Below are 27,212 nucleotides of genomic sequence, written 5' to 3'. Positions count from 1 at the left end.
CTGCCTTGTGAGTTTAAGTTCAATGATTTGCATAAGGTGCTTGGAATGGAGGCAGGCATGTGGTTCTGCTCTAGGCTGGTTGCTGCTGTCATGTCTGGGGTGGTGCTTGATGCTAGGAGGTACCTGAGGCCCAGGTAGTTGCCACACTCCCCTTGTGTCCTGTTCTCCCAGGTGCATCTCTGGACATGCCTTCTTCTACACGGGGGAGCGATGCCAGGCCATGCAGGTGCACGGCAGCGCCCTGGGTCTGATGATTGGTGGCATGGCTACTGTGATCTTCGTGACCATCACCATCATCTCCATCATGATGTTTCAAAGGCCAAGGCAGTGACCCACCTGCTGATGCCAGCCAGACTGCCGGAGCCCCTTCCTCTGCTCAGAACATCCTTCCCAATCAGTGCGGTTTGGAGCAGTTTTTATCCGCCTTGCTTTGAAGGGGCCTCTGAGAACCAAGACCTCTAACCTCATGTGTGACCCTTGTCATTTTTCTGCCCCCCACATGGTTCTGTTACCCTACTGTGTGCTCCTAATGTATCTAGTGTGTCCAGTGACAACACTCATCATGTTTAATTATAAATCACTTGCTTAACTGACCAACTTTCCCATACAGAGTGAGCTCCCATGGGACAGAGGCATGGTATCCTCATTGACCATGCTAGCTCCAGGGTCCAGAAGTGTGCCTGGCTGGTACATTGTGGGCACTCACTAAGTGTCAAATGAATACACCAATAAATGAATGAATAACCGAGGTTGACTCTCATTTCTTTGACTTGACTTTCTCATTTCCAATCAGTACATATGATGAAATCCACATGTGTGTATTAGAATAAAATACTAATTTTTCATCAGTTATGATAGTATAATTACTCTTTTTATGTCTTGTTGAAGGATTTCTTAGTGATAGAGCATTTGCCCAGCATGCATAAAGCTCTGGGTTCCATCCCCAGCAACACACACACACACACACACACACACACACACACACACACTGTGGGAAGCCCTAGAGAGAACAGCGCCTCATCAATCTTTTTCTTTCTCTGACTCTAAGAGTTTTAATAAATTCAGTAAATATATAGTTAACATTTTATATGTGTCCAGCTTTGTATATATGTATGTGAATTGGGGGGCTGAAGATGTTCTTTTTTAGACCTTTTTAAAAAATAAAAGTATAGTTTACATGCCTTTCATGTATAAAATCATCATATTAACAAACTGAAGGTATCAGGTAGGAGAGAACTTTAAATGATTTTTAGATACACTTTCCATAGTTCCTGAGGAGATAAAATCTAGTTGGGTCAAGAAAGTTCCAAGGTAGATCTAGTAAAAAGAAAAGCTGAGTTTCTCAACACCAACCAACAAAGAACTACCTTTAGAAGCTTAATAGAAGATTTCAAGGAGCCTGAGAGGTCCAGGATTCAGGTTACTAGGCTTCCCAAGCAGGGACTTTAAGGTAATTCTGTTGAGTTTTAAATGTACTGGAAACAAATATGAATAATTTAGAAGAATCTCTTTAATGCATAGGTGAGAAAACAGTATGTAGTGGGTGACTAAAGGAGCCCAAAGACAGTGACTCTCAAACTCCAGTTGCAACAATCTTCCCTGCAGTGTTGGGTAAATTACAGATGTCAGGGCCCTACCCCAGAGTGTCTAGTTTGGTGGGTCTGAGGTGGGGTCTAAGAATCTGTATTTCTAACAGGTTCCAGGAGCCACTAATGCTGTTAATGCCCACCACACTTTGAGATCCACTGCTCAAACAGGTGGAAATGGGTCCAGAGGCCAGGTGTACTGATTCAGGCTTGGTTGATCACCTAATAAGTTGTGCCGTTTTTGTAAAAAATCACTCAAGCTCTTCTCCATCTTGGTTTACCAATCTGTCACATGGAAATAAGAAGCGACTGTCTCTGTCACTCAACCTTACCACTCCCAGGGTTGGAGAGGAATACAGTGAAAGCATCCCTGGTTGGGATCTGCTGGTCTAGTTGGATCAGCCAGTGGAACTGTCTATTAAGTGAGGGAGATCCCAGGACCAGACAGATTCTAGCCTAAGGTTTTACCCCAAAAGCAAGTTCACTAAGCCTGTTAGATTTTTTGTACTCATAGTTATTTTGGTAATTCTATTTCATCCATGCAAAGATTATTTCTAGCACCCTTTTATACTAATAATGAACCTTCTGGTATGATGTGACAGAGCAAGATTTGGAGTTTTGCCACAGATGTTTCTGACTTTTGATTAGGATCCTTCAAATGCTAACCAAGCTTTGGAGTGCATGTTCCTCATCAGAGTCCTCTGAGTTCTGTTTAACCAGCTCCAGGGTGTGGATCACAGTCGCACTGTACACAGGGTGATGTCCACCTTGACTCATCGACAAGCAAATTACCATTCGCACCTTTGTTCTTGAGCCCCTCCCTTCTGGTGAATTTTACCATCCATCTTATGGCTTGACAGAGTCTCAGGCACACAGTTTTCATACTTGAGTAAACAGAAGAGATCCTAGAGAGAACAGCGCCTCATTCAGGTCACAGAACCACTGTGATCATAGCAGAATCTATTATTTTTGCTTGGCTGCAGAAAAGCCTAATAAAATCAGTAATTTGGAGGAGTGCTATGAAATGTAGGCTAATTTACATCAAGCAGTATATAAAGATTTTTTTTTTGCTTGTTTTTCTTTATTCCAGATACCATTTAATTTCCAGGTAGTCACCTATTCACATTTCCATGTGCTTATGAACATTGCAAAACAACTTTCCTGTGTTAGTTTTAATACATTCACAATATATGTTCCCCACATCTCTAAGCAACATGAATCTTCAAAAGATGTATCATATTTATCCTATGGCTATGAGTACTATTTAACAAGTTACACACAACTCTAGTAGGCGTGGGATAGGAGACAGCGGGGCCAGATACTGGTGACCTCTGATGAGCACTTACGGGAAAGAAAATGACACAAAATATTTGACACGGGTGGAGCAGTCCACCAGGGAGAGAGAGAGAGGGAGGGAGAGACATGGCCTCATCTGGGTTGTGGCTTCCCTCAGGGTCTAGACAAATCTAGGACAATTTGACCCATTTGTGGCTCACCAGCTCCATGGAAATCAGCAGTAACATTTTAAGATTTTTATCTAGTCAAGAGAATAAAAGGAGAATCTAAAAGAAGGATCACAAGAAGGGTCTGTGGACACCGTGGAAGGCAGGGGAGAGAGATAGCCCCAGGCAAAAATGGCAGACAGCCGACATATCCCTTTTATTTTTTAGGAGTAGAATCTCCAAGTTGAGTTGGTCAAATGTCTTCCCAGAATATAGCATGCATTCTCCTACTTCCTTTGCAAATAGGTGGGGCCATGTGACCAAGTTTGGCCAATGGAATGGAAACAGAAATGCTGCATATCAACTTCCAGAGACCTTTCTTACAAGAGTCTCAGTGTACACCACCTTAGTCCCTTCCTCTGTCCTAATGACTGGTAGGGGTATGTGATGGTCAGAGCCGGAGCTGTCATCAGGGACCATGAGGTGACTCTGGGGAAAACAGATAAAAAATATATATATACATACACACATATACATATATGTGCATTTATGTATTTATATACATATATGTATGTATATATAGTCTTTAAACTCCTAAGAACTACATATGTAATGTTTTGAATAACTAATAAAAAAAAATAAAATTTAAAAAAAAGAACTACATGGAGACAAGATGTCTTAAAAGACAGGCTGCTTAGCTGCAGATATTTGCACTACAGAAGTAAACCTCTATTTTAAGTCACTGTTATTTTAAATCTTTATTACTCACAGAGAATATAATCCTAACTGAGATGATGGTTTCTGCAGAGTTTACACATGACTCAGACTAAGCCACTCACAGAGCCCTACATGGCCATATGTGCATACATATAGGGAAGCAAAGAGTCATTCTTCCTTATTCATCTCTGTCTATGGATCCATAGGCCTCTGGGATGTCTTTCCTCATAGATCTGTCTTAGAATGAAATAAAGAGACAAAGGGAGACAAACCCACAAAAGAAAGAGCGGGAACACTAAGCATCCTGCTTGAACCCCTGAATCCAGCTGTACCTAAAGGTACACCCATCTAGCCCAATTTAGCATCTTCCCCAGTTATAGGAACTAGTAAATATCCATTTTTGCTTACACTCATTTTAGATATGGTTTTGTTGCCTGCAACCAAGGAAGCCTTAACTAACACCACTGCTACCCAATTTGTCATCTGTGAAAACAGGAAAGAATGGAATTAGTGTGAGGATTAGAAGAAATTGTATAATATGTAAGCTCTCCAAAGCTGACAGATGCAGATAGGGGGCGCTAACCAGGCTAACCCCGTTGTTCTGTGACTTATTCTCTCATTCGTAATGAGCATACTTTAAACTCAAACCTCAGTAAAGTCATTCTTTAGGATGTCAGGCAACTTCAGGATTGTTTTCAAAGACTCTTAACCAGGAATTAGGTGCACAAATGTGAACAGTATATGTATTTTGATTCTGAGGAGATAATTTGTCTAAATATAGTTTTTGTGTATATATTTTATTTAGATATGTACAATTTTAAAATATATACACAGAATGATACAAAGCAATCATAGCCAACTTTATTTAGCAATAAATGTGTGCCAATTATTATTCTATAAGCTTTATAAGAATTTCCTAGCAATCTATAAAGCTCATACTGTAATTATCCCCTTTTACATTGTGGAAATTGAGTCACAAGAGAATCACTTTACCAAGGTCACAAACTAAGAAGAGATGGACCCACTATTGGGAAGCACACAATCTCCAGAGCCCATGCTCTTAACCACCCTAATATATTCACTAAAGGGCTTGTCAATCAATGCTGAAGAACTGCATCTCCCCATGCAAGGTGAAGCAAAGAATTCAAATGATTCAAGTTTCAAATCAGTTGCTGATTTAGTTTGCATATCACAAGGAAAATCATGACTTAGCCAAACTAATCAAGACAGATGTCTTAATTCTCCACTTGATGTGTTTTAAATGCAGCCTCAACATCACACTTCATTTCTGGGAAATGATATTTTTCTCCTCTGTGACATCCAATACTCTAGAATACTTGATAGATCTGTGATAAGAATAAAAATAATGTAACTGGTGATTGGAACCTCAGGGGAAAATCATCTAAATGAAGACTAAAAATTAAAATGGCAAATCGAGTCAAATTGATCCTTTGGGGAGTTGACTAGGTGGTTAATTTGAGATCTACTTTTAATAAAGGAACACAGCAGGAATCCTTGGTTGTTTGTCAGAGATGAATAAAGGAAGCAGGCAGATTGTAAAGTTTGCCCAAAACACAGCTCACCTGCCTCTCTGTGAAATGACAAGTGAGATTAACCTTAGAAAAGCCTTAACTCTTCCTCTTGTTCTGCCTTCATGGTTCTCCTTGTCTCATTTTGTGGTCTGGAGACTCTTCCCTCTGTGGAAGCTACTTTTGACAAAGTAACAGCATCAGGTTGCATGGAGAAGCCATAGAATGAGGTGGTAAGATACGCATACTCCATTATCACTTCTAGATTTTGAACATTTCTGGGCTTACCTTTCTTTTTTTCACTTGTAATGGGTGGCTGTAGGATTTAAAGGAGATTTCACACATAAAAATCTTTAAAAAGCACTGGGTACATAGTAAAAGCTCAATAAATGTTGGTTAACATTTGTTGTTAACCACTGTTATTAATCATTTTTTTAGAGAAAATTTAAGTTGCCGTGTACCACATATACCCAGAGGTATTTTCATATTAAGGTTTGATTCTTTTTGAAATTTTGTGTTCTGTTAAAGGAATCCCAAGGCACATGACATTCTCCCACTCTGGGAAGATATCTGCCTCATTACATAAGATCAGCTAGTGGCCTCTGCTCCAGGGACCAGCCAGCCCTCTCAGCAGCTGGCCATATTTATTTCTCTTGGACCTTCTCAGATGGCACTTTGGCAATTCATGCCCAGAGTCTGCACTAGAAACTTACCATCTGGCCTCAGCTGCAGGCTGGGCTGTCATACAACCCTGGACAGCTGCAGATTCAACATGGATTGCCTGTGAAAATCCCTTCCAACCATGGAATTCAATGGACAAATTAGAAAAGGGAATAGAATCATTCAAGTCAATGTTTTGTGGCTGCATGATGGAAAAAATCTTTAGGTCCCATGAACCATGGAAGGCACCCACTTTCCTTCCTCAGACTCTTCTGGCAGCCCATTTAGTATGATGGGACCAGGATTAGGTTATTTCTGGGGATGCTTTTAGCTTTGCTGTTGGTTCCATAAATCAGAGAGTGGGGAAGGAGGAAAGAGCATGAGGGAGGTATTCCACCTAGCATTCCTCAGAAATGTATTCCAGCCTGAAAATTCAGTGTGGACAATGAAAGTACATGACTGGAGTGTCCCCTATTCGTTTCTGATTTCCTTTTCCTCTGCAAGAATCATAACATAAAAGTGTTAGGAGATGGAGAGTGAGAATTACTCTTTGTATTTAATTATCCAATAAGTCCTGACCATTTATCTTGTTCAGATGATCCAAGTAACTTAATTGTATGTTGCCCACAGCATATAGCATTCACAGACCGGACTTCTGCCTCTTCAATGTTCTTTCTACTTGAGCTTGGACCACAGGGGAGGCGCCTCCACTATTGTCCACCAGGTGGCGATAAAGCCTCAAGAGAAGCAAGCTGGTTGTTGGGCTGCCCAGTGATAGAGCCAGCTGTCACTCATTAGCCCAGCTGGAGATTCCTGTCAAGACTATTTCAATTAAGATAGCTAGGAGAGAGCTCCTGGGGGCATGGGAAAATGTTCCCGGTTCCAGAAACAAACAAACAAACAAACAAAAACAAAACAAAACACAGCAAATGGATGCACAGACGCACAGTTTTCCTCAATTAATCAAAATCAAACATCTCTTCCCAGAGCCAAGGTCAGGTTGGCAGGATGTAGAACAGAGGATGGTACTAATCAAAATCGGTTCCTAAGAGGGCAGGGCCAAAAGTCATTCTTGGATTTTGTTGCTTAATGCCATCAGTGGGGTATAACAGCTATCTTCCCAAGACTTGTCCAATCAGTCCCTGTTACCTTTCAGGCTGAGAATAAGCCCCACCCCTCTTTTTCTGGGTTGTGTTTAGTCTTTAGTGGTTACCAGCATACTTTGCTTGGCTCTGCATTAAAGAATAAAACCCCTGGGGTGTGAACAGGCTCACATATCTCCTACTCATGTTCCATTTGTGCAGAGGGACCTGTCATGGACACTCTTTCTTTTCAAAGTTTATAGGTAAAAGGGAAAGAAGGGTGGTCTATAACCTCACTTGAAAGTAGACAGGATGACTGTATCTCAATCATGGGACACAACAACCAAAATCCCCCTGCCCACTCCCAACACCTAGAAACGGTATTTGGAAATTGAGAACAGGTGTCTGGCCCAGGGTGGGCTTCCATCATTGTAGCCATCTTTCCTCCTTCCTTCCTCTGTCCACTTCATATTCACTGCAAATGGGAAGCTTTGGTAACTGGTTACTGCCTCGAATGTGCTAGAGGATGCTCATCTATTGAAGACATGAAGGCTGTATTTTCAGCTGCCAAGAAAAACTCCCACCAAGCCATGCATAAATGTTGAAAGAGACATCTGTTTGTTTCCCAGATGATTAGGTTCTGCAAGCTTTACTGCAAAGACCCTGTTTAAATCCTCGATGAGGTGATGGATCATCACATGCTGGCTCTGAGGGTGGATGGTGTGAGAAAGGACATCAGCCCTGCTGTCCAGTTGAGCTCATCCCAAGCCTGGAAAATGGACAAGATCATTTACTATTTGGGAAATGGGATCAAATTCTGGTTGATGTGGGGAAGTCTGAAATAGCAGCAGCAGCACACTACAAAAAAGCAGCCTATTTGTACAAAGAAAGCTTGAGATCTCATTTGATATTTTATTGTTAAAAACACAGAAAGGAAGCAGTCATTTGCTGGCATACCACTAAGACCATGATTTTAAAATCCTAATTCATAATTATAGAAACCTATGACATCTGATTTTAAAGTCAACAACTTTGAAAAGGTGAGATACACTTCCTGTTGTGTTTCAGAGAATACATAAGATAGGTGTGTCCACCCTAAACTCCTTCTTTATTCTGGACATTCGGGGAACCAGATTTTTAATGGCCTGAACCACTGGCTTTCTCTTCAGGATGCAGAGACGCCATTTGACATCATCCTCATATGCCACAAATGAAATGCATTCCACCTGCGTGGCATCTCTAGGACCACACTTCCCTTTGTCTTCCTGTATGATGTGACTTCTGTTCCACTCACCTGAGAGGTACTCCCCACACCTCCCACCTGCCCTGGCTGGCTGCTCTAATTTTTCTCATTTCTTTATAACTTTTCTTCTGAAAACTGCCAACGTGGGCCTCTCTGAAGTTCTCCACACAAAAGGATTCGACTTCCCACAGTGTTTCTTCATTTCTGGCCTTAGCAACCTACATGCCGAAAACTCCATGGAACATCTATCTACCTCTTTCTTGAAGTCAACAATAGGAAATGGGAAGGAAGATGGCAGACATGTGACTCACTGGAGAAATGATTTATGCTGGACTGAGAACATTCCCAGGAAGCATGGCTGTAGTTTATATTAATTGTTCATTGGCGAATGCTTGGACTTTACAATCTCTAAAACGTTAGCACAGATCTTTTTGCAGTAGAAGTTCACTTCAGTCATGGTTTAGATGTTAGGTGTCCCCCGAAAGCTCATGTGGGAGACAATGCAAGAAAGTTTGGAAGTGAGATGATTAGGTTATAAGAATCTGAACCTAATCAGTGCATGAATCCCCTAATAGGGATTAACTGGGTGGTAACTGTATGCAGGTGGGGAGTGGCTGGAGGAGGCGGCTCCTGGGGGTTGTGCCTTTGGGGTGCATATTTTATTCCTGTTGAATGGAGCCTCTGTTGCTGGTTTTTGGTGACCACATCCCAACCTGCTTTCTTCTGCCACACCATTCTACCATGACATTCTGCTTTGCCTCAAGCCTCAAGGAATAAAGTCTGCTATCTATGAACTAAGACCTCTGAATCTATGAACCCCCAAATAAACTTTTCCTCCTTAAAATTGTTTTCAGGTTTTTTTTGGTTACAGCAGCAACAACAAAAATGACTAAGACAACTTCATTCAAGAAAGTTTTGGCCCTTGAATTTGACTTACCCACTGAGAGATATCAGGAATGGGAACTCACAGGGCGCTCTATAAGGTGACCACAGGGCTCACCTGACACCAATATCAGCATTTATGTGCCTCCTTCTCTGTTGCTACTAGCCTCTTGTCCTTGCTGCTTGGGAACTGTCAACCTCAGGGCCAAGAAGGCTCTCGCTTTCATCAAATTCACGGATCCATGGGCCGTTTTCTTCTGTGATTCTGAATTCTGTGCTTATTTTAGGGTATTCTTGGGAAAGGCTAGGGTTGAACTATGTATATTGTAGTGGGCAGAAAACCAGAAAAGTTTCTTCAGTACCTCATTCTCACTACTCTTCTGGAACTTGGATCCAGTGCTGCGGTCAAAAGGTAGCAGTGCATGCCAGCCTGTGTGTGAGTGCAAATGAGTGTGTGTGTGTGTGTGTGTGTGTGTGTGTATACCCGTGCATGCATGGGCACATGTGTGCAGGGATGGGTGTGTTGGAAACAAAAGAACGTGCCTCTGCTAACGACTGTAGGCAGAGGGCCAGATCTACACCTGAGGGAATTCCATGGAAAATTCCTGCCATTATGGAGGTTCCCTTCACAAGGCCAAGCACAGTGATTCCTAAGGGATCTCTACCAAAGCCCATGGAAGTTCAGTGTTTCTTGTTCCCTTGTTGTTTTGAACATGACAGCCACAGCCTCCTCCCAGGACTGCGGTTCCCCTGAAGCCACACTTGCCCAGCTAGCATGGTACTCTAGGTGGTCTCAACTCTCCTTGACATTAACTCCAGGAACCAAATCAATAGAGGCTGTTCTTTCTCGATGCATCTAATTCTAATTCAATGGACCCTGCACCTGAACCTTTGCTTGTGTCTTCTCAGTGCTGAGCTCTACACCGAGGCTGATCATTGCCTGGAGAACGTGGCCTGCATTTATAGCCTAATAACCATTTCCTTTAGGGAATTTAAATACTCTACCGTTCAGTTAAGGCAGGGATGTGACAATTCTGGGGCAAACATAGAAAGAGATGTCTATGGCATTTGTAAATATGTAGAAATTGAGTTCACTGACTTTAACCATTACTAGGACCCCATCTTCTGCTCTGTGAATAAGAGGGAGGCAGAGGTAGAATTCAAAAATTAAAAGTAATAGGAAGAGATTTTAAAGGGTGAAACTATTAATGTAAAACTCTTTCAAGCCTTATTAAAATAAAAAGGTGGTGGTGGGGGGTTGTTGACTCTCAGGCTCTCTTGGTCCATCTTCTTAACAATAGTGCCCCATTTCTGTTCCCAGTCCTTATGAAACCTCACTACCCACTGTCCTGAGTAGCCCCATGTTCCTATTCCACTTCCCTTTGGGATCAGAGTTGGATCTGGAATATTTGGGCTAATATATCTACAGTCCACGGTGAACTCTAATATGGATACAGTTTAATAAATATTTGTATTTTGATGAAATTCACACATACAATATACACACAAATAATTCATGAACAATCAAATCCTTGGGGAAAGTTTTGCCATTTGCTCATCAAGGTAAAGTATCATTAGGAACACAGAATAGCCCTCTGTAAAATTTTTCTCTGGAAGCTTTCCAAGTAGTTGTAATAAGTGCAAACTGAACCATTAAAAAAAAAAAAAAAAAAAAAAAAAAAAAAAAAAAAAAAAACTCTTAATGTATATTGGTCTGGGAACTGAAAGAAATACTACACAGAGAGTTATACAGCACACCAAGGGCCATCAAATGCATGGTAAGAACAATAATAGTAATGTACAATGCCAGAAGAATATTAAAATCTATTCTACAATGCACAGAGAAGAAGTACCTGGTTAAAGCTGTTATGAATAAGACAGTTGGACTCCATGTTCAGTGCAAAATGTCACATTTGTCAATGGTTGGGTATAAAAATATAAATTTTTAAAAAAATGTGTGCTAAAATGAAACAAAAGGCTTCTTCAATAAACTGAAAAACTTTAGTCAGCAGTGAGTGGGATCTACTCGGATCTGACGAAGACCTGCAGTCATACTTCCTCTGCATGTTCATTCACTTAGGTTCCACCTTGACACACAAAGGAATCCACGCATGTCTATTTTAGGAGAATCATGTCCCCCCTAGGTACATTGCTTGTAAATATCATTATCCACTTGAAAGCATCCCAATGATGTGATTTCTTATTTTTCCACTGTCTCCCCCCCCACCTTTGTAACTAGGAAAATATCAGGAAGATACCAAGCTCATTCTCCTGGTCTTACTTTCAGTGTCCATTTTGAGTCTTCTTTTTTAACCTCTCAATATTGGAATATATTAGATCATTACCAGGAAAATCTTAAAATATGGTCCTTAATGTTGTTGTTCCCCTTCTCCTTCTTTTTTCTTCTTCTTTTTCTTTCTCCTTCCTTTCTCCCTCCCTCTCTCCTTCCTTCCTTTTCCTCCCCTGCCTCCCTTCCTCCCTCCCTCCCTTTCTTCCTTCCTAGAATTTGCTGAAGTATTTCCTAGGTACTATCTTCCTTCTTATTATTTTAATCAAAGCTTATCTTTGTAGCCAATAGCATAAAGTGAAAATGTCTCTACAAAATTCCATTTTACAATATAGACAGAGAAGTTGGGCCTGGGAGATTTGAGTTTCACTTAAATACTATACACACCTGACATCACACAAGGGATGGGGGTGGGGAGCAAAAATAAACATAACCATTACTTTTATCTGTCTTTACAAAAGAAAGGTTCTTTTCTAGTGGAAAAGACTCTTCAGCATCTGCTCCCAGAAGCCTGCAGAGAGAACACTTCACCCACAGCTTTAAAAGGGTCTCTTGCTCAGATCACGTCCATTGGTTCCAAGAGGTCGTGTGGGTTGGATTTTTCTGTTCTTAGTTGAGCAATGAATAAGCACTGGATGAGTTTTCCAGGGAGGAGCTGGTTGTTTCTGGGGTGGAGACATTGTACGTTCCTGGAAAACAGAGTTGTTGCTCAGCCTCACAGATAAGCCTTCATCAACTCTGGGGTGTGACCATCTCCTAATGGACCAAGGGGAGATCTAATCCAGGAGCTGGGTAAGCTCAGCCATGCCTGGAAACCAACCCGTGCCTGCCCTCCTCCCCAGGACAGGAGTGCCAATCAACACACGCAGAAGAGCTGCCGTTCTCAAGCATGCATGGCAGCCGACAAGCACTAACTACTTCACAACACACCAGCAGCCAGATTTCTACAAAGGAGAGCACAGGGAGATCTCAACGTGGGCAGACTCTCCACATGCCACCACATGCACGGGCCTGGGGACATTTGCATGAGGGAGCCTCCCTGGTCCCCTTGATTACGGTGACTTGGGGAAGCTCTTGGAAGGAACCAGGAGGCTGAGCTAAAGGTGAAGGTTTGTAAAGGGAGGGAAAAGGAAAGAAAGGGGATATTATAAGGGAAGAAAAAGCAAGACCCAGAAGAAACAGAAACCAGGGCCAACAAAAGTGTCGAGAACCAGCGTCAGGGAGGGCAGCACTGGAGCAGCGTCACAGCCTCGAGTGGGCAGATGGAGGGCACCGTGCTGAGGAAGAGTGGGGAGTGTGTGTTGGGAAAAGGAAGGGTCAGAGTGTCCACCCTACCATCAGTTTGGTGAACTGCCACTGCTAACAAGGTTTCCGTCTTTGCCTGGGGGGACCTTTGGGGCTGCTGACAACATAAACCAAAGTTACAGTGATTATGCACCCTCCAAATGGGACAAAGTGGAGCTGTACTGATGACCCTTGAGAGACTATCCAGTGGCAATGACCAGGAATACCAAGGCCTCGTTCTCCAAGAACAGAGCCCACACCCAGTGTTTATCTGACTGATTCAGAAATGAGAAATGCATTTCGCTGGCCTTACATAGTGCATCACATTCTGATCGGATGGAATAATTTAATAATAGAGTTTTCACTTTAATGCCAATGGTCAACACACACCCTGAAAGCTCCATCATTTCCCAACAGGTCAAATTAGTGCCTTTCAAAATGAAAAGGTCTGTCAGTTTCATGAGTAATTCATCAAATCGAAGCTGAAAACGCTAAGTCCTCTGGAGATTCGGCAATGATAGGCATAGTCAAAATATATCTTTACATGAAAAGCCTGGTTTGGGAATCTTGAGACACTTATGAACTCTGCATTGGTGAGATCTATTCAGTTCAAAAAAGCTGGCAGGAATTTTGGTGCTTATTTTCCTGTTGGGGACATTGGCATGGGATTTCAATTTACCAGAATAGCTGAGACCATTGCTCCAAGTCTTTAATACTACTTATTCATACCTCCAAGATGGAAATTTTAGCTGTGTTTCTAATAGAATAGCTAAATTAGATAGTGCCTCACAGATATTCACAGTTTCATAAGTGTCGATGTATAAGACAAGTATATTCTATAAGGGGAAAAACAAACCCTAGAATGGAATCCTATAGTCAGATTTTGCAAGTATAATCTTTGCTGCACCATAGCACAAGAACAGGACTATCTACTTTTTTTATCCAATTACAGGTCCCACTTTGTGCTGATGATTTGTTGGACAGCCCTCTGAGCCTAGTCAAGATTATTCTTCATGAGTTATTATTCGTTATTATTATTAAAGAGAGTTGATCTTTATACCAACCTCCTCATGACTGGTGAAACTGTAAGCAAGTTGCTACATTTAACTTCTATCTTAGATGAGGTTATTTCAGGTAATGCCATGAAGTGTGGGGTGGAATAATAGGGGGTTCCCCATCAGAGCAAATTTGTTCTGGGCAACCAGGGAACACCCAGAAGTCACTACGTACCTGTTTTACCAAAAAGGTTGTTAAATCTTCTTGATATTGGAGAACTCATAGAAAACACAGGTGTAGATGAACCTATGGATGTTGACTACAAGAGAAGAAAAAGACAATCACAAAGCAAATTTATTAGACCAGAACTACTTGACCTCTTGGGAGACTGCTTTGATGCCCCATAGCCATTCAATTTCCTTCATTTTTAATTCCACCTCCTTGGACCACATGGAGACAATGGAATTTTATCATCAGTATTAAAAAATACAGATGATTTGAATCATGTTCTTCCACCATCCTTCCTTTCCTTCCTTCCTTCACTCCCTTCCTTCCTCCCTCTTTTCTTTCTCTCTCTCTCTTTCTTTTTTTGCTGGTGATCAAACCTAGGCCCTTCTGCCTACTAAATACACACTCTACCACCAAACTATACCTCACCTCAAAAATGTTTTGTTGTTTGGTAGGAGGTTCTATCTTCTGATAAGTGCATGTAGTCAAATATATTCAAGGACGACACTGATAATGAACTATAGAAAATTCTGTCCATTATTATTCCTCAAATTGTTTTCTCTAATGCTTTGAATTCCCCCTAGAAAATTGCTTTGCATTGAAAGTTTGATTTTGATCTTAAGTTTATCTCATCTGTCATTTAAACGCTGACTTGAAGAAGCATCTTTGTGGTAGTGGCATGGCTGTGTTCGATAGGCAGAATGTGGTGAAATGCAAAAGCAACTAGTTATGGAGGCAAAAGGGTTTGCATTTATCTCCATTGACCAAAATCCCAAGGTAGAGATTCTGAACACTCCACTTCATCCTTATCAGTTGGAATACATGAGGATATAGAGTGGAAAGTCTCCAGGGTGAGGGCTTACCTTTGAGTGCTGAGAAGACCACCTTGACAATGAAAACTTGTTCAGCAAAGATTCCTGTACCTGCATTGTTGAAAAGAAGCCCAGTAAGCTCAACATGCCACCAGTACTTTAGACTTCTCTATGAAGGGAAAACTGTCATTGTTCCTACCTTCTGATCCCAGAGGCATCCAAAGAGTAAAATGAATAATCCCTGGGGAAAGAATTAAGAGAAGTAAATTTTAATCATATTCTATTGTCCAGTGAAACAAGAAGTAGTATTAACCTAGTGATAACTGCGGTACTTCTTTCCCCATCTGTGTTTGTAGAATTAATCTAGGACATGACAATGTTAAAAGGGATTTTGTTGGTGCACACTAAGGGATCCTACATGTTGTGACACTGGGAGAATATTTTCTATTTCCCTGTAATTGTGAACTAAATGTCCTGCTAGTTATGCTATTAAATAAAGCCCTGTGTCTATTTTACTCACCTACACTTCCGGGCTGTAATGATAATCTGGGGCATGAGGAAAGATCATTAGCTTCTTCTAACAGAGGGATATCTTGAAGGTCACTGGATAAGAACCTTATGACAGAGCCATAGGCCCAGGAGCAGAAGTTAGGTCCCTATGGTCGTATCACAAACATCTGGGAGCAACCTCTCAACTTCACCTCTGCCCCTCACCAGCTCTTAGGCACCTGCATCCTTTGGGCAGGTATTTCCTTATCTTTAACCCCTCACACCCCACTTATTGGGAGAAACAGAATTAATCCCTCCCTTCCCCATGCACCAAAGGGGCTTGTTTATACTTCTGGCAGAGCTCTTCTAACACTGTTATAATTAGGTGCTACAGGAAAGTGGAGATGTCTTTCCATTTTAATATAATCAAGCAGATTGTGTAGCACGCCTAGGGCATTGCCTCATTCTTCAACAAAATATTTTCAGAGAAATTATGTGATACATAGCACTGATTTCATACAAATGACTTTTGAGAGCCTACTGTGGGCCAAGTTCTTTATTAGGTACCAGGAATTTGGTGATGAATAAGGAAGGTGTGCACAGAGCTCACTGATGTTTCCTGAGACTAACTGGAGACATGACTTGGCTTAATCATTTTCACTTAAGAGATAATAGACTGCACCAAAGTAATCTTGGACAAACAGCAACATCCAGTTTATGGAAGTGACTTCCCTCCTGCTTGCATTATCAGGGCATTTGAAAGAGACTGGCACATGCAACCAAGTTATGATGCAGGGGATAAGAGTTACGAGGTTCCACGGGAGCAAAAGAAGGTATTCTTTTCTATCTCATTGAGTTTTTATATTACTGCTACTTAGGGCTAAGCATTTCTCTGCATTAAAATCCTTCCCCATTCCTACTCCTGTTTATGTTTCTATCATTAGTTTGTCCCAAGAGCCCTGCCCAGCAGAACTGACCTGGAAGGCATTGAGGAGGGTAAATATGATATGGAAGACGGCATTGCTCCCCTGGAACACAGTGGCAAGGCCAAAACCCCAAGTGAGCCCTAAGAGTGGCGTGAGGACACCGATGCTCTTGCTGATCTGAAACAGGCTGCTCCTCTCCTGTTTGCTTGGCTTGTCTCCAATGGAAGGCCTCAGGATCTTGGTGATGACCACAACTGTGATGGTCACGTTCACCACCACAATGATCAGTGCTGGGATCACAAAGGCCAGCAGGGCCTTGGTGTCGTCCCAGTTGAGCCAACAGGCATTCTTCCTCGTGTAGACTTCCTGCGGCTGGGTAGCACCCACGGTGATGACTGAGATGACCAGGGGGCAGCCATAGCCTAGAGAAAAGGCGATCGCCTTCTGAACGGACTTGCTGGCATCGTGCAGAATGAAAACCAGGCGATAGAAGAGCATGAGGCCTAGTGTCAGCATCCAGAAGAAGACGCTGAGGTAGAAGAAGTGGATAAAGAAGGTGGCAGCCACACAGGCCGTCTCGCTGAGTGGGTAGTGATGGTCATGGATGGCAGCGGCCACAATAAACCAGGTGTCAGCAATGAGCAGGGAGGTGGCGATGTTCACGATGCAGGTGTGGCGCATATAGGAAGTCCGGTTCTTGGTCACCGATTTCCAGACCATAGCTTCCACAACCAGACAGGCCGCTAAGCTCAAGATGGAAAAGCCCAGCCCAATGTAAGAGATGATATCTAGTAGTATTTTCAGGAGAGAACCAGGGTCTGGGGAGTCAGGGGACATGAGGATGGAGAACGATGTCAGGTGGTCACAGGTACAGGACACACTGTCCCCTTTGACTTCTTTCACCCGGCACCCACTGCTATCCCACCCGCCAGTGGAGTTGGCGAGACTGAAGTTCCAGAAGACACACTGGGGACTCCCTCCTGAGTGATGGTTGTTTTTAAAAGTCATGGAAATCCTGAACGGCTTGGTTAGATTGTGGCTGAGGGTGGTCGTCATCACCAAGCTGTTTGCAAAATTTTTTTTCTGAATATCCTGAGCAAGGATAGCATGGAGTGTTGGGAAAGCCACCGTGACAATAGATGAATCTGGCTGCAAGTGTCCCAGCTGGCACTCATCAATGGCCACGTTGCCCCAGAGGTCAGAGTCTGCAAAAATAAAATTCTGTTGGTAGATATTCGTCTGGCCAGATTTTATCACCATGCTCTTCATCTGCACATTGGGGTGGGAGAGGAACGATGGGGTGCTATCTCCAGATTGTAACGCCTGGGAAAACCTTTCCACTGAGTATAGTAGCTGGGAGCTCTGGTTGGTCTTCTGCTGCTGTAAAACCTTCCAGGTGCTCAAGACGGACTTACTGAGGATGATGTTCACAGTAGACAGCACATCCTGTAAAGGACACATATGGGGTCAAGCCAAGGAAATTCTTGTAAACATGAAAGTGACAAACATGACAGCTCCCTGGAAATTGGTTGAGTGGCAGAGATGAGGTGGTTAGGAGACTGTGGGACTTTGCCAACCGTTTAGATATAGTGACTGTGAAAGCCACCTTCCCACCACTTACAAAGGCCCATTCAGCAGACTGACAGAGGTATTTATTGTTTGGTTTGGTTTTATATTGTCTGAAGCCTATAAAGATATTTTGGTGGGTGGCGTGTCCCCAGCAAAAGAAAGTGTCTGAAGACCCCCTCAAACCCTGAGCATTGAATGAGCTCTGAGGGTGTCGTCAAAAGTATCTTTGTTTTCTGTGAACAATTTTTTTCCTCATAAACTTGGGCTTGTGGTTTTTCATCTATTCAGAAGAAGAAGAAGAAGAAGAAGAAGAAGAAGAAGAAGAAGAGGAAGAGGAAGAGGAAGAGGAAGAGGAAGAGGAAGAGGAAGAGGAAGAGGAAGAGGAAGAAGAAGAAGAAGAAGAAGAAGAAGAAGAAGAAGAAGAAGAAGAAGAAGAAGAAGTAATTTCTCTTTCTCTCTTGCCTCGTCTGTCCTCTGGAAGTCTGAACCCTATAGTGGGGTGAAGAGTAGCCTCCAAAATAGTATAATACCTAAACGCTGTGAAGGGCTAAGGATTATTTGCTCTTATTTGGGAAAATCAGGACAAATAGTCTTTGTAGATGTAATGAAGTGAGCATCCATCCCACATTTCCTGGGTGGGCCTGACTCCACCAAGGGACAGAAAGGAAATAGACTGATGGAGAAGGGGAAGGCACATGAAGCAGACTGAGACACGTGGGAGCCAAAAAAAAGCCTGGTGCCAACAGAAGCTGGAGGAGGCAAGGGAGATTCTATTCCAGACCCTTGGAGGGAGCCTGGCCTTGGGGACATTTTGATCTCAGACTTCTAGCTTCCAGAACTGTGACAGAATACATTTCTGTCAGTGTAAGCTACTCAGTTTGTGGTAATTTGTTACAGTACCCTTATATAACCTCTTGGGACCTTGTTACCTAGTTTCTTGGCAGTTGGCCTTTTGTTGGTTTGGCCAATAAGAGGCACTTGCAGGTGAAGGGAGGATGGGAGAAGAGAGAAGGAGAAATTTTTTATTCTCCCATTTGCCCCACCACCACCTCTGCTACTCAGCACATCTTTGGTAATAGCTATGGCCTTCCAGGACTATAGGTCCTGCTAAGAGGTCTCTCCTCTCTACTTTCTCTTATTTCCCTGGGAGTATAAATGTTCTATAAATGTTGCTGGTCTCTGAATGCCTCACCACCTATTGATTGATTGGTTGATTAATGGATAAGTTGATTGGATTCACTTTGGCTTATAGCTGTATCTCTTCATTAAAATCTCTTCATTTGAACTCTTGTGAGTGAACTCTATTTTCTCCCCATATTTGGATTGTTTCAAAGTTCATGGTTAATGCTAGACCTCTGAATCCCTCCTTGTACATAGTCTGAAAACCTTTAACTCCTAAAAGCAGATAAGAATTCATACTATATGAGTAAAGAAACTAGAACAGAGATCCATAAGTAAATCTTCTTAAGGTCTCCAAATGAATACTAGAAACACCCTGTGATTCTTAAAAGCCATAGCCGACAGAGCATGTCATGCAACTCTAATATCCAAGTCATTGCTCTGGAAAAGACAGAGAAGAAGCTGCACTGGGGAGAAATTTCATTTCCTAAACAGAAGTCCTGAGGGGTGAGAAGGTTAAAACCCCAAAGATCTGCAAGATAGACAATCTTACCTTCATCATCTCTGGATTCACTTGGGTTGGAACTGTTGAAAGCAAATCAAGGATGTTAATAATGGCTCCCAGGCTCCCTGGTGATGAGCTGATTTCCTGTTCCTCCTTGCCTGTGCTAGTAGAAAGATCCTTTAGGTAGGCAGGGAGCTTTTCATCCTGAGAGGGGCTCTTGATCAAAGCCTAGTAAAACAAAAGCCAACACCAATAATTAACTTGTTAATGAGATCCCAGTGATCATTCATGGCAAAATCTCCCAAAGCTGTAGTTTTTTATTTTTGTTTTTCTCCACACCCTGAAGTGTAAGTATGTCCCATACGACATCCTTATTTTAGTACATCTTATTTATTTCATCTCTGACAATAATAATTTAATCTTATTTATCTTACTTATTTAACTTACATACTTATTTTAGGGATAATTTACTTCTTAAACTCTCTGTGTGTACTCTTTAGAATGGACTAAGACTTTATACCTCACACACAGAAAGGGAAAATTAAAACATATGTCAAGCTGAAAACTAGTGAGGAACAAAAGAGAGAGAGACTTGATTGCTAGAAAACTAATAGGGAATAAAATTATCACTTGGATATCTTCATAGAAGAGCATTTGCCAGCTTTTATTTTTCTCTGCATCACCTGCTCTGCTGACCATTAAGGTGACTGCCCATTCCTGTTTTCTTGGAGCAGTTCTGTTTCTATCTGTTCTTCCAGTGGAAGGAAGAATAGCTTCTTTTATTCTCAGATTATGTCACCTATCTATAATGATCACAATTCAGATTTTTAACTCAAGCTCCTATTTACATTTTCTAAGAAGACTTTGATGAGTGTGCCTTCCCACGAATACATCTTTTTTATTTCACCTGCCTTACACCTGTGACATCTCTTCTCCTATCATCTTGTGTTTCAATTCTAATACCTCTTCAATTAAATTATAAGACCCTTAACAGCATGGGCCATGTGTTATATTTCTATTCTATTCTTCTATTATTCCATAATTCCTAACATAGCACAAGTTGTATATCTTGACATATAATTTATATGCTTAATGAATAAATTAGGTGAAGCATGATAGATCAGTATGGCCCTTTTCCATTGAAAATATACAGAGAATTTGAACTAGGATACACATTGAGTTCAAATTATAAGTTCTATCTTTCTTGATTACAATAAATTATATCCCTCAGGCTTTATCCATCAAAGCCCAACACAAATGCTACGTTTTTCAAGCAGAACTCCTTGGTTTATTTTGCTGAAAATTACCATGTATATAATTACTCAAATGCATTATACTCTTTATCAAATGGGAGGCCAAGTTCTAACTTGACCTCTCTATCTTGATAGCACCTATAATAACACTTTGAACATAGTAGGTATTTTAATCATTTTGGTATAAGAGGTAAGAAGGATGATAATTTGATAAAACACAAATCAGTATTTCCCTCTTTCTCCATTCTCCTTTCTCCAGAGGATTTGAACTGGTTATTCAAAAGATGTCACCATTCACTATAATCCACTAGTTATAGCTCAGGTATTTATTTTGCTGTAGCTCATGGAGTTTTTAGGAGTCTCTAACTTACAGCAGACTAGAGATGGGAGCAACATTTATTTATTTTGAGAAGAAGCAAAGAATTTCCTCCAGCTACATAGCAGTAGCCTTTGTTCTTGTTAAGAGAGGTGGACTGGTCCTTTCAACAGTACAAGAACCTCTAAGGATTGAGGAAATCTCAGACCAGCAAAAGCATAAATCCCAACTACATTTTATTAAATCTTATTTTTTATGTTACTCCTTTGTTTCTGAAAAGACTATAGCTATTAGATTTCCAAATTATTCAAATGAGATAAAATAGAGTATAATACCACCACCTCTTGCAGATATTGGGCACAAGGTCCTGAGAAGTCACCGTTAAGTTTATCCGGCTGGATCTAGTGCAGCACACATACTTTTTTGCCTTCGTATTTGAATTTAAACATTTTAAAGCATCTCTAGGGTTGCATCTTCTTTGAGAGTAGACAAATGAAAGTAGCTTTTGGAGCAACACAAAGCATCCCAAGGCCATTCTCCTGAGAACTGAGGAATCTGATGAGCCAGACAGATGTCCCTAGCAAGAGCTCAGAGTCAAGGGCTTGAAGCTCACCTTGGCCAACTGGAGCAGGCTATTTATTGGAGCAGAGATGCAGTCTTTTCTCTTCACCTTCCACCTCGAGCCTGCACAGATGTAAGTGATGGTCCCTCCAATGGTACGGTCAGGGCTGCTGGGAACGTTGGAGAACTGGCATAGCTTCTGGATGACTTTTCCTGGATGCCCGACACCTATTGTGGGATCCCGGCATGTGATATTCTTCTCTGCATTGGAAACACAGGAATAAAAGGAACAATTGAAAGAAGAAGAAAAAAAAACAGTGGAAATAGGGTCCAGCTGATAGAATGGTGATGTTTGAAGTCACATCTCTCTTTACTTTCAGTTACTTTTTCAGAGTTTACTCAGTTTCTTAATTTTGTTCCTGATTGTCCAAAGCCCCTCTCTGTTTTCCATACAAATCTGTCTTTTGTAGCCTGAGCCTGAATTTCCTAACAGAACTGATTATCTTTATGACTCACCCACACCTCCCATTCCCAGCCAGCTTCTCTTTGCTGTTGGGAAAATCTAAACCATGGAAAATGGGCACTTCTCCCAATGAGAGGTGTCCCCTTTATCAGGAATCTTAAGGATGTAATGCCTTAATCTAGGGATTATCAATGTTGGCATGTTAGAATCATTTGGGAGCTTTGGATATTGCCGGTGTCCAGGCTCAAGTCCACCTGAATGTCTAGACAGAAATTCCAGTTTCAGCAGTGCTTTAAGCTCCCCTGGTCAGTGTGCAGCCAAGGTTGAGAAGCACCACTGCAGTTCAAAAATGTAATTAACAGGTAGGTGCAATGGTGCATGCCTATAATCCCAGTGGTTTGGGAGGCTGAGGCAGGAGGATTTCGAGTTCAAAGACAGCCTCAGCAAAAAGCAAGGTGTTAAGCAATTCAGTGAGACCCTGTCTCTAAAGAAAATACAAAATAGGGCTGGGGATATGGCTCAGTGGTTGAGCGCCCTTGAGTTCAATCTTCAGCAGCGACACCCTCCCCCAACCCCAGCAAAAAATGTAATTAACAGTAGGAATTCCAGGCATCCATGACCTGAATATTCTAAGCAATGGGTTTAATAAGCATTTGTTCCTTCTGGTTTCCCTTAAAGGTGACTCTATTTCACCTCTGCTCATGAGGAGAAAAGAACGAGAAAATGAAATTTGTTGCAGAATTTCTTAATTTCTAGGGGATCCTGACTCTGATGAGTAGAATCCTCCCTTGTCCACATTTTGTGTTTAGTTAATGAATTTTGAAATCTCACCCATTGTATAAAATCTTGAAATAAATAAGTAATTACCTATTCCAGGAAAAAGAAGTGGAAATCAATTTGGTATGAAGAAAGAGAACAAAGATAAGTAGATAAAACACATTGGTTGTGATGAGGAGGCAATGAAAAGGGTCAGTTGACAGTGACTCAGAGAGACATGAAATGCTAATTTGCTTCCCTATATAGTTGTCCAGGGCCCAGTGACCAATAATACATCTGAGAATGACCACAAATCATTCTGTCAACTCAAATAAGCTTAGTGATAGAGCCGTGTGTCCTTTGTACATCAGGGGGCCTGATACTGGGAAGAATCATGAGGAGATGCCCAGGATCATCACATATCTCCTTGCCTCTCTGTTAACTGAGGGTGAACTTTCAGCATGGGCTATTATAGAAATGCCTCCACAGATCATCACTTTGCATCTCAAAGATATTTTGCAGAGGCATATTGACTTAGTGGTGACAAAGGAGGCGAAAGGCAGTTACCTGTTCTTTACATTAATTCTTCCCATGTGGCTTTGTCTCACTCCCTTTGATGAAAGCTCAAAATAATCTCAAGCGTGCACAGATTCTGCCCACTCTTATCTGACTGGTGAACTACCTGGTGGCCTCCCTTGCTCAGCTGAAGAATGATTTCCTGATCACTTTCTCCCCACCTGCCAGCAGCAGAGTTAAACCAGGTGGCCCTTCTGACCACCCACAATAGGCTTAGATTTGCACATACCCAATGTATGTGACATATTTTACTGCATCTGTCTAGCTTTCCCCTAGGACTGAGGCCAGAAAACATGACTTATTTCTCTTCAAATCTACCATGGTTAGTCCACAGCTTGCCACAAGGAAAGTGTTTGACATGTATTTACTGAATGTCTGAATGAGGAAGCGAATGAATAAATGAGTCCCTGCTCTTGACTCTAACATTTTAAAGTAATGTGAAAGGCACTTACCAGGAACCAGAGAGAGCTTCATGGATGGGCTCTGGACTGAATTATTAGCAGCGTTGGTAAAGTGACAAAACACATCAACATTTCTTGAACACGAGGAAACTGAGCTTGTGTTGAAACTGTATTTGTAGCACACTTGTTTCCCATTAACTTCTTTTGCTAAAGATAGAATGATTGAGAGCATGAAGTCACAACATGAGCATACAAAGCATATATATTATCAAGGTGATTCAATGTGAAGACACTTGTCAAATATTTCTCTAGAGTGTGTAACATTCATTTTTAATGTATTTTCACATATTTCCATAAAGATGATCTCTGTTTCCCAGAAGTAAGCCTGCATTTGCATATGTGCCAACCAGAAATTTGCTTCTGCCATTCATAAATCCAAATCTGTGCCCATATGTTTTTGATGGTCACAATCATGCTTTTTCAGCATCCCTCTAGTCCTTCTACTACCTACCATCATGCTCTGTGCATTTTCCCTATCCTGTCTTTACTCTGTAGCATTTTAATCAGCTCTTTGTGGATCTTTCTTCTCCACAAACTCATATATTTTATAGAGGAGACCCTTGGTCTTATTTATCTTTGGATCTCCCAGTACTTACACACACATACACATATATACACACACATATTGACCACAGAGTGCCTAGAACATTTGAAGGTTTCAATATTCAGGTTTGAGCTAAATGCTTCTACATACAGTCTTTTTACAATAATCCAATCTTTTTGGAGGCTGGCATTTCAAAATTTTATTTTTTTCCAATCTATGTAACTTATTTTATATATTTAATGTTATATGCATTCCCTTTTATGGCACAGGCCTTTCTAGATATCAAAATATATGCCTAAATTATTTAGTCTCCTTTTGTTTGTTTGTTATGGTACCTTACAAAGTGCAAATTCCCAAGAATAGTTATGAAAGAAATGAATGAGTTTATAAAACCTTTAGGAAGGTATCTGTGTTTTGAGATTTGATGTTATAAGCTCATGTTTGGTTAAACTTAATTTGTGGGAATCCTGAGGAATTTGAATTGAGGATATATTATACCAGGGAGGATTTACATTATTGTTGTTTTTATTGCCTTATGGTTTAGGGTGCAAATCAATGGACCACATTAAGTCAATCATGCTTCATCTTAGTGATCCTGAACCACAAACATTATAAATTCAAAGCCCAAAGTTCGGTGAGGACAAAACTCTTATAATTCTCAGGGGAAACTTGTTGCCCACCCAGAAATTAGGCCCAACTCTTAACTTAGACAGATAGATTTTGGTTTTCTGGCCTATTCTTTTACTAAGCATATTACCGTTTGACATTGTGCTGGTGGGGTGGGGAGCCTCAGTTACTGCTTAGGGAGCATGGTATGTTTTTTATGCCCTCTGGAAGCCTTTAATCCAAGGCTCTAGGTTTCTAATTCTGGCAAATGCCAGCAGTTAACCTCTAGCATGAAATAAAAACATCATTTCTATGTTCTTTTCTTCTATGTTTTAAGTTCTTGGTTATTTCTTTTACTTTCTGGCATGCTCAATTGTGCATTTAAAAGGATTGTTGTGTCACTTTTATAGCAAGTTATTTGACAGCATATCAGGAAGCATTATCAGAATATTTAGTCTGCCACGTAGGAGGAGTTTAAATCCAATGAAGGTTATCTTAACACTGTCTTCAACAGTTCCCACCAAAAAGAATGTACTTCACCCTCGCAACTCCAAAGATTTTGCTGCAAACTGGTAAATCACCAGGCGCATTGTCAAACAGAAAGTAATGTCTTTGGAATTCTACTCTGTTACACTGTATTTCTGAAGGTTTCTTGATCCCTGCTTAAGAGTAGAATTTTGACTCCACTTATGTAATATGTCCTATCAGTTCAGCACTCTGCATCTTACCTGCTGGAAAGGACAAGGAATCAATCTGGAACGTGACTTTGTAGTCAATATCCTCCTGTATGCAGCACTTGAAGGAATGGGAGTCTCCACATAAGAAACTAGCTTCCAAAGGATCAATCATGATGTTGGGCTCCAGAGGCAGCGGGTGAACAGTGACATCTTTGGTTGCAACACTGTATGAGTTCTTGTATCTAAATATGCAGTGATAGGTTCCTGAGTAGAAAGAAGCAAAAATGAGATCGAATGAGATAATCACTCCTAAAGGCATTTGCTGGAAGGGTTAAGGAGAGTCTAAGCTTTTCCTCTCGAACCTAGATAAGGCCACACCATACCTTCCTGGATACTGAAGGACAAAATTCTTGACCAACCGTTCTCCTGGATTCCCCATGTATTTGAAAGATTAACCAATGACCCCCTAAATATGCATTTAGTTTCAAATAAAATTAAGCAGCTTATTCAAGGTTAGGGGTGATGAAGTTTCAAACCAGATTCCCAATTTCTGTTCCAAGGTTATTTCATCAACCCAGAAAATAAATAGGGATTTTGGTGTGTTCAAGGATGAGGTTTGTTTAAATGTTGTTGATTCAATGGAGCATGATGTTATTTGATGACCCCTTCCCCCATCCCTAAGTGGGCGGGAAGCCTCAGGTTCCAGAGCACCACAGCATCAGAAGAAAAATCACTTGAGAAAGCTGCCCTGGAGAAAATATAGCAAGATTTTAAGGTACCTACAGGTAAATTATACTCTTCCATTTTTCTTATATTCTTTCTCTGAGCCCCAACTCTGGAGGAGCCAGCAGTTAGCAGGCACCAGAGAAAAAAGAAGAAGCAAGAGAGAAAAGAAACACTTTCAATTCCTGTTGGGAGGAAGCAGGGGACTTAAGACTGAAATAAAAGTAAAGTATTGTAGATTCTAGACCAAAACAGATTCTTCAGTACCCAGGGATGGAACTGCTTAATAGTTTAATGTGATGGGAAAAGCTACAGTTATCACCCAGCAGTAGGAAAGAGCAACTGGACACAGCATATTTGAAGTCAGCATGGGAGAAAGATACTACCATTTCCTGACCATGGATTAGCAAGTCCAGAGCTCAAAATAAATAGCTATTTTGGCATCATCATCTTGGCCTTACTTAAAAAAAAAAAAAAAACATAAAGAAGGTATGGGACTCACAGAATCTGGACTGATTAATCCTATAGTTAACAAAAGGCTTCAGAATGAGTGGTTGAGGGTTGCTCACTGGGGCCATATTTGCATCCTGGCTCTGTCTACCAGATGAATAAACTTGGATAATTTATTTAATCTCTCTGGGCCTTGGTTATCTCATCTGTCAAATGGGGATAATAATAATACTGTCTCTAAGGTTCATTGCTTTAAATAAATTAATACATTAATTCATCACATAAAGCCCATCACACAGTAAGGGCTCAATAAATGTTTCCTCTTTCTGTGATAGTTCTGTCTACCAAATTCATTTTGCTCTCCAAGATTTGTGTTTCCTCCTAACATGAACAATGTGTAGAGGTAAATAAAAGTGCTTCTTTCTTCAGAACCAGATATATAAAACTTTTAGCTAGTTTTTTTTTTTTTT

General features: G+C 41.2%; 2 protein-coding genes across 7 annotated transcripts in view; one reads left to right on the top strand and one right to left on the bottom strand.

Moving 5' to 3' along the window:
* Mep1a (meprin A subunit alpha) overlaps window positions 1–331 on the top strand; it is a 39,824-nt gene extending 39,493 nt beyond the window's left edge. Inside the window, exon 14 of the mRNA XM_076860117.2 lies at window positions 172–331. Coding sequence (XP_076716232.2) covers window positions 172–331 — 160 coding nt within the window. The remainder of the gene's footprint in view (window positions 1–171) is intronic.
* Window positions 332–10,577: 10,246 nt separating this feature from the next.
* Window positions 10,578–27,212, bottom strand: part of Adgrf5 (adhesion G protein-coupled receptor F5) — a 91,747-nt gene continuing 75,112 nt past the window's right edge. For 5 of the 6 annotated variants that reach the window (XM_076858613.2, XM_076858617.2, XM_076858615.2 and 2 more), the window contains 9 exons: window positions 25,621–25,833; window positions 23,734–23,889; window positions 21,539–21,747; window positions 19,405–19,584; window positions 16,215–17,609; window positions 14,948–14,989; window positions 14,800–14,859; window positions 13,943–14,027; window positions 10,578–12,117 (listed from right to left, as the gene is read on the bottom strand). In XM_076858613.2, the coding sequence (XP_076714728.1) occupies window positions 12,038–12,117; window positions 13,943–14,027; window positions 14,800–14,859; window positions 14,948–14,989; window positions 16,215–17,609; window positions 19,405–19,584; window positions 21,539–21,747; window positions 23,734–23,889; window positions 25,621–25,833 (2,420 nt within the window). In that variant the 3' untranslated portion in view covers window positions 10,578–12,037. Of the gene's footprint in view, window positions 12,118–12,763; window positions 12,831–13,942; window positions 14,028–14,799; window positions 14,860–14,947; window positions 14,990–16,214; window positions 17,610–19,404; window positions 19,585–21,538; window positions 21,748–23,733; window positions 23,890–25,620; window positions 25,834–27,212 lie in introns of all 6 variants that reach the window. The other variant, XM_076858616.2, reaches the window with a different exon arrangement.

Source organism: Callospermophilus lateralis, chromosome 6 (genome assembly GCF_048772815.1).
Source record: "Callospermophilus lateralis isolate mCalLat2 chromosome 6, mCalLat2.hap1, whole genome shotgun sequence".
In the NCBI taxonomy this organism is placed as follows: Eukaryota; Metazoa; Chordata; class Mammalia; order Rodentia; family Sciuridae; genus Callospermophilus; species Callospermophilus lateralis.
This window is presented reverse-complemented; position numbering and strand designations above follow the sequence as displayed.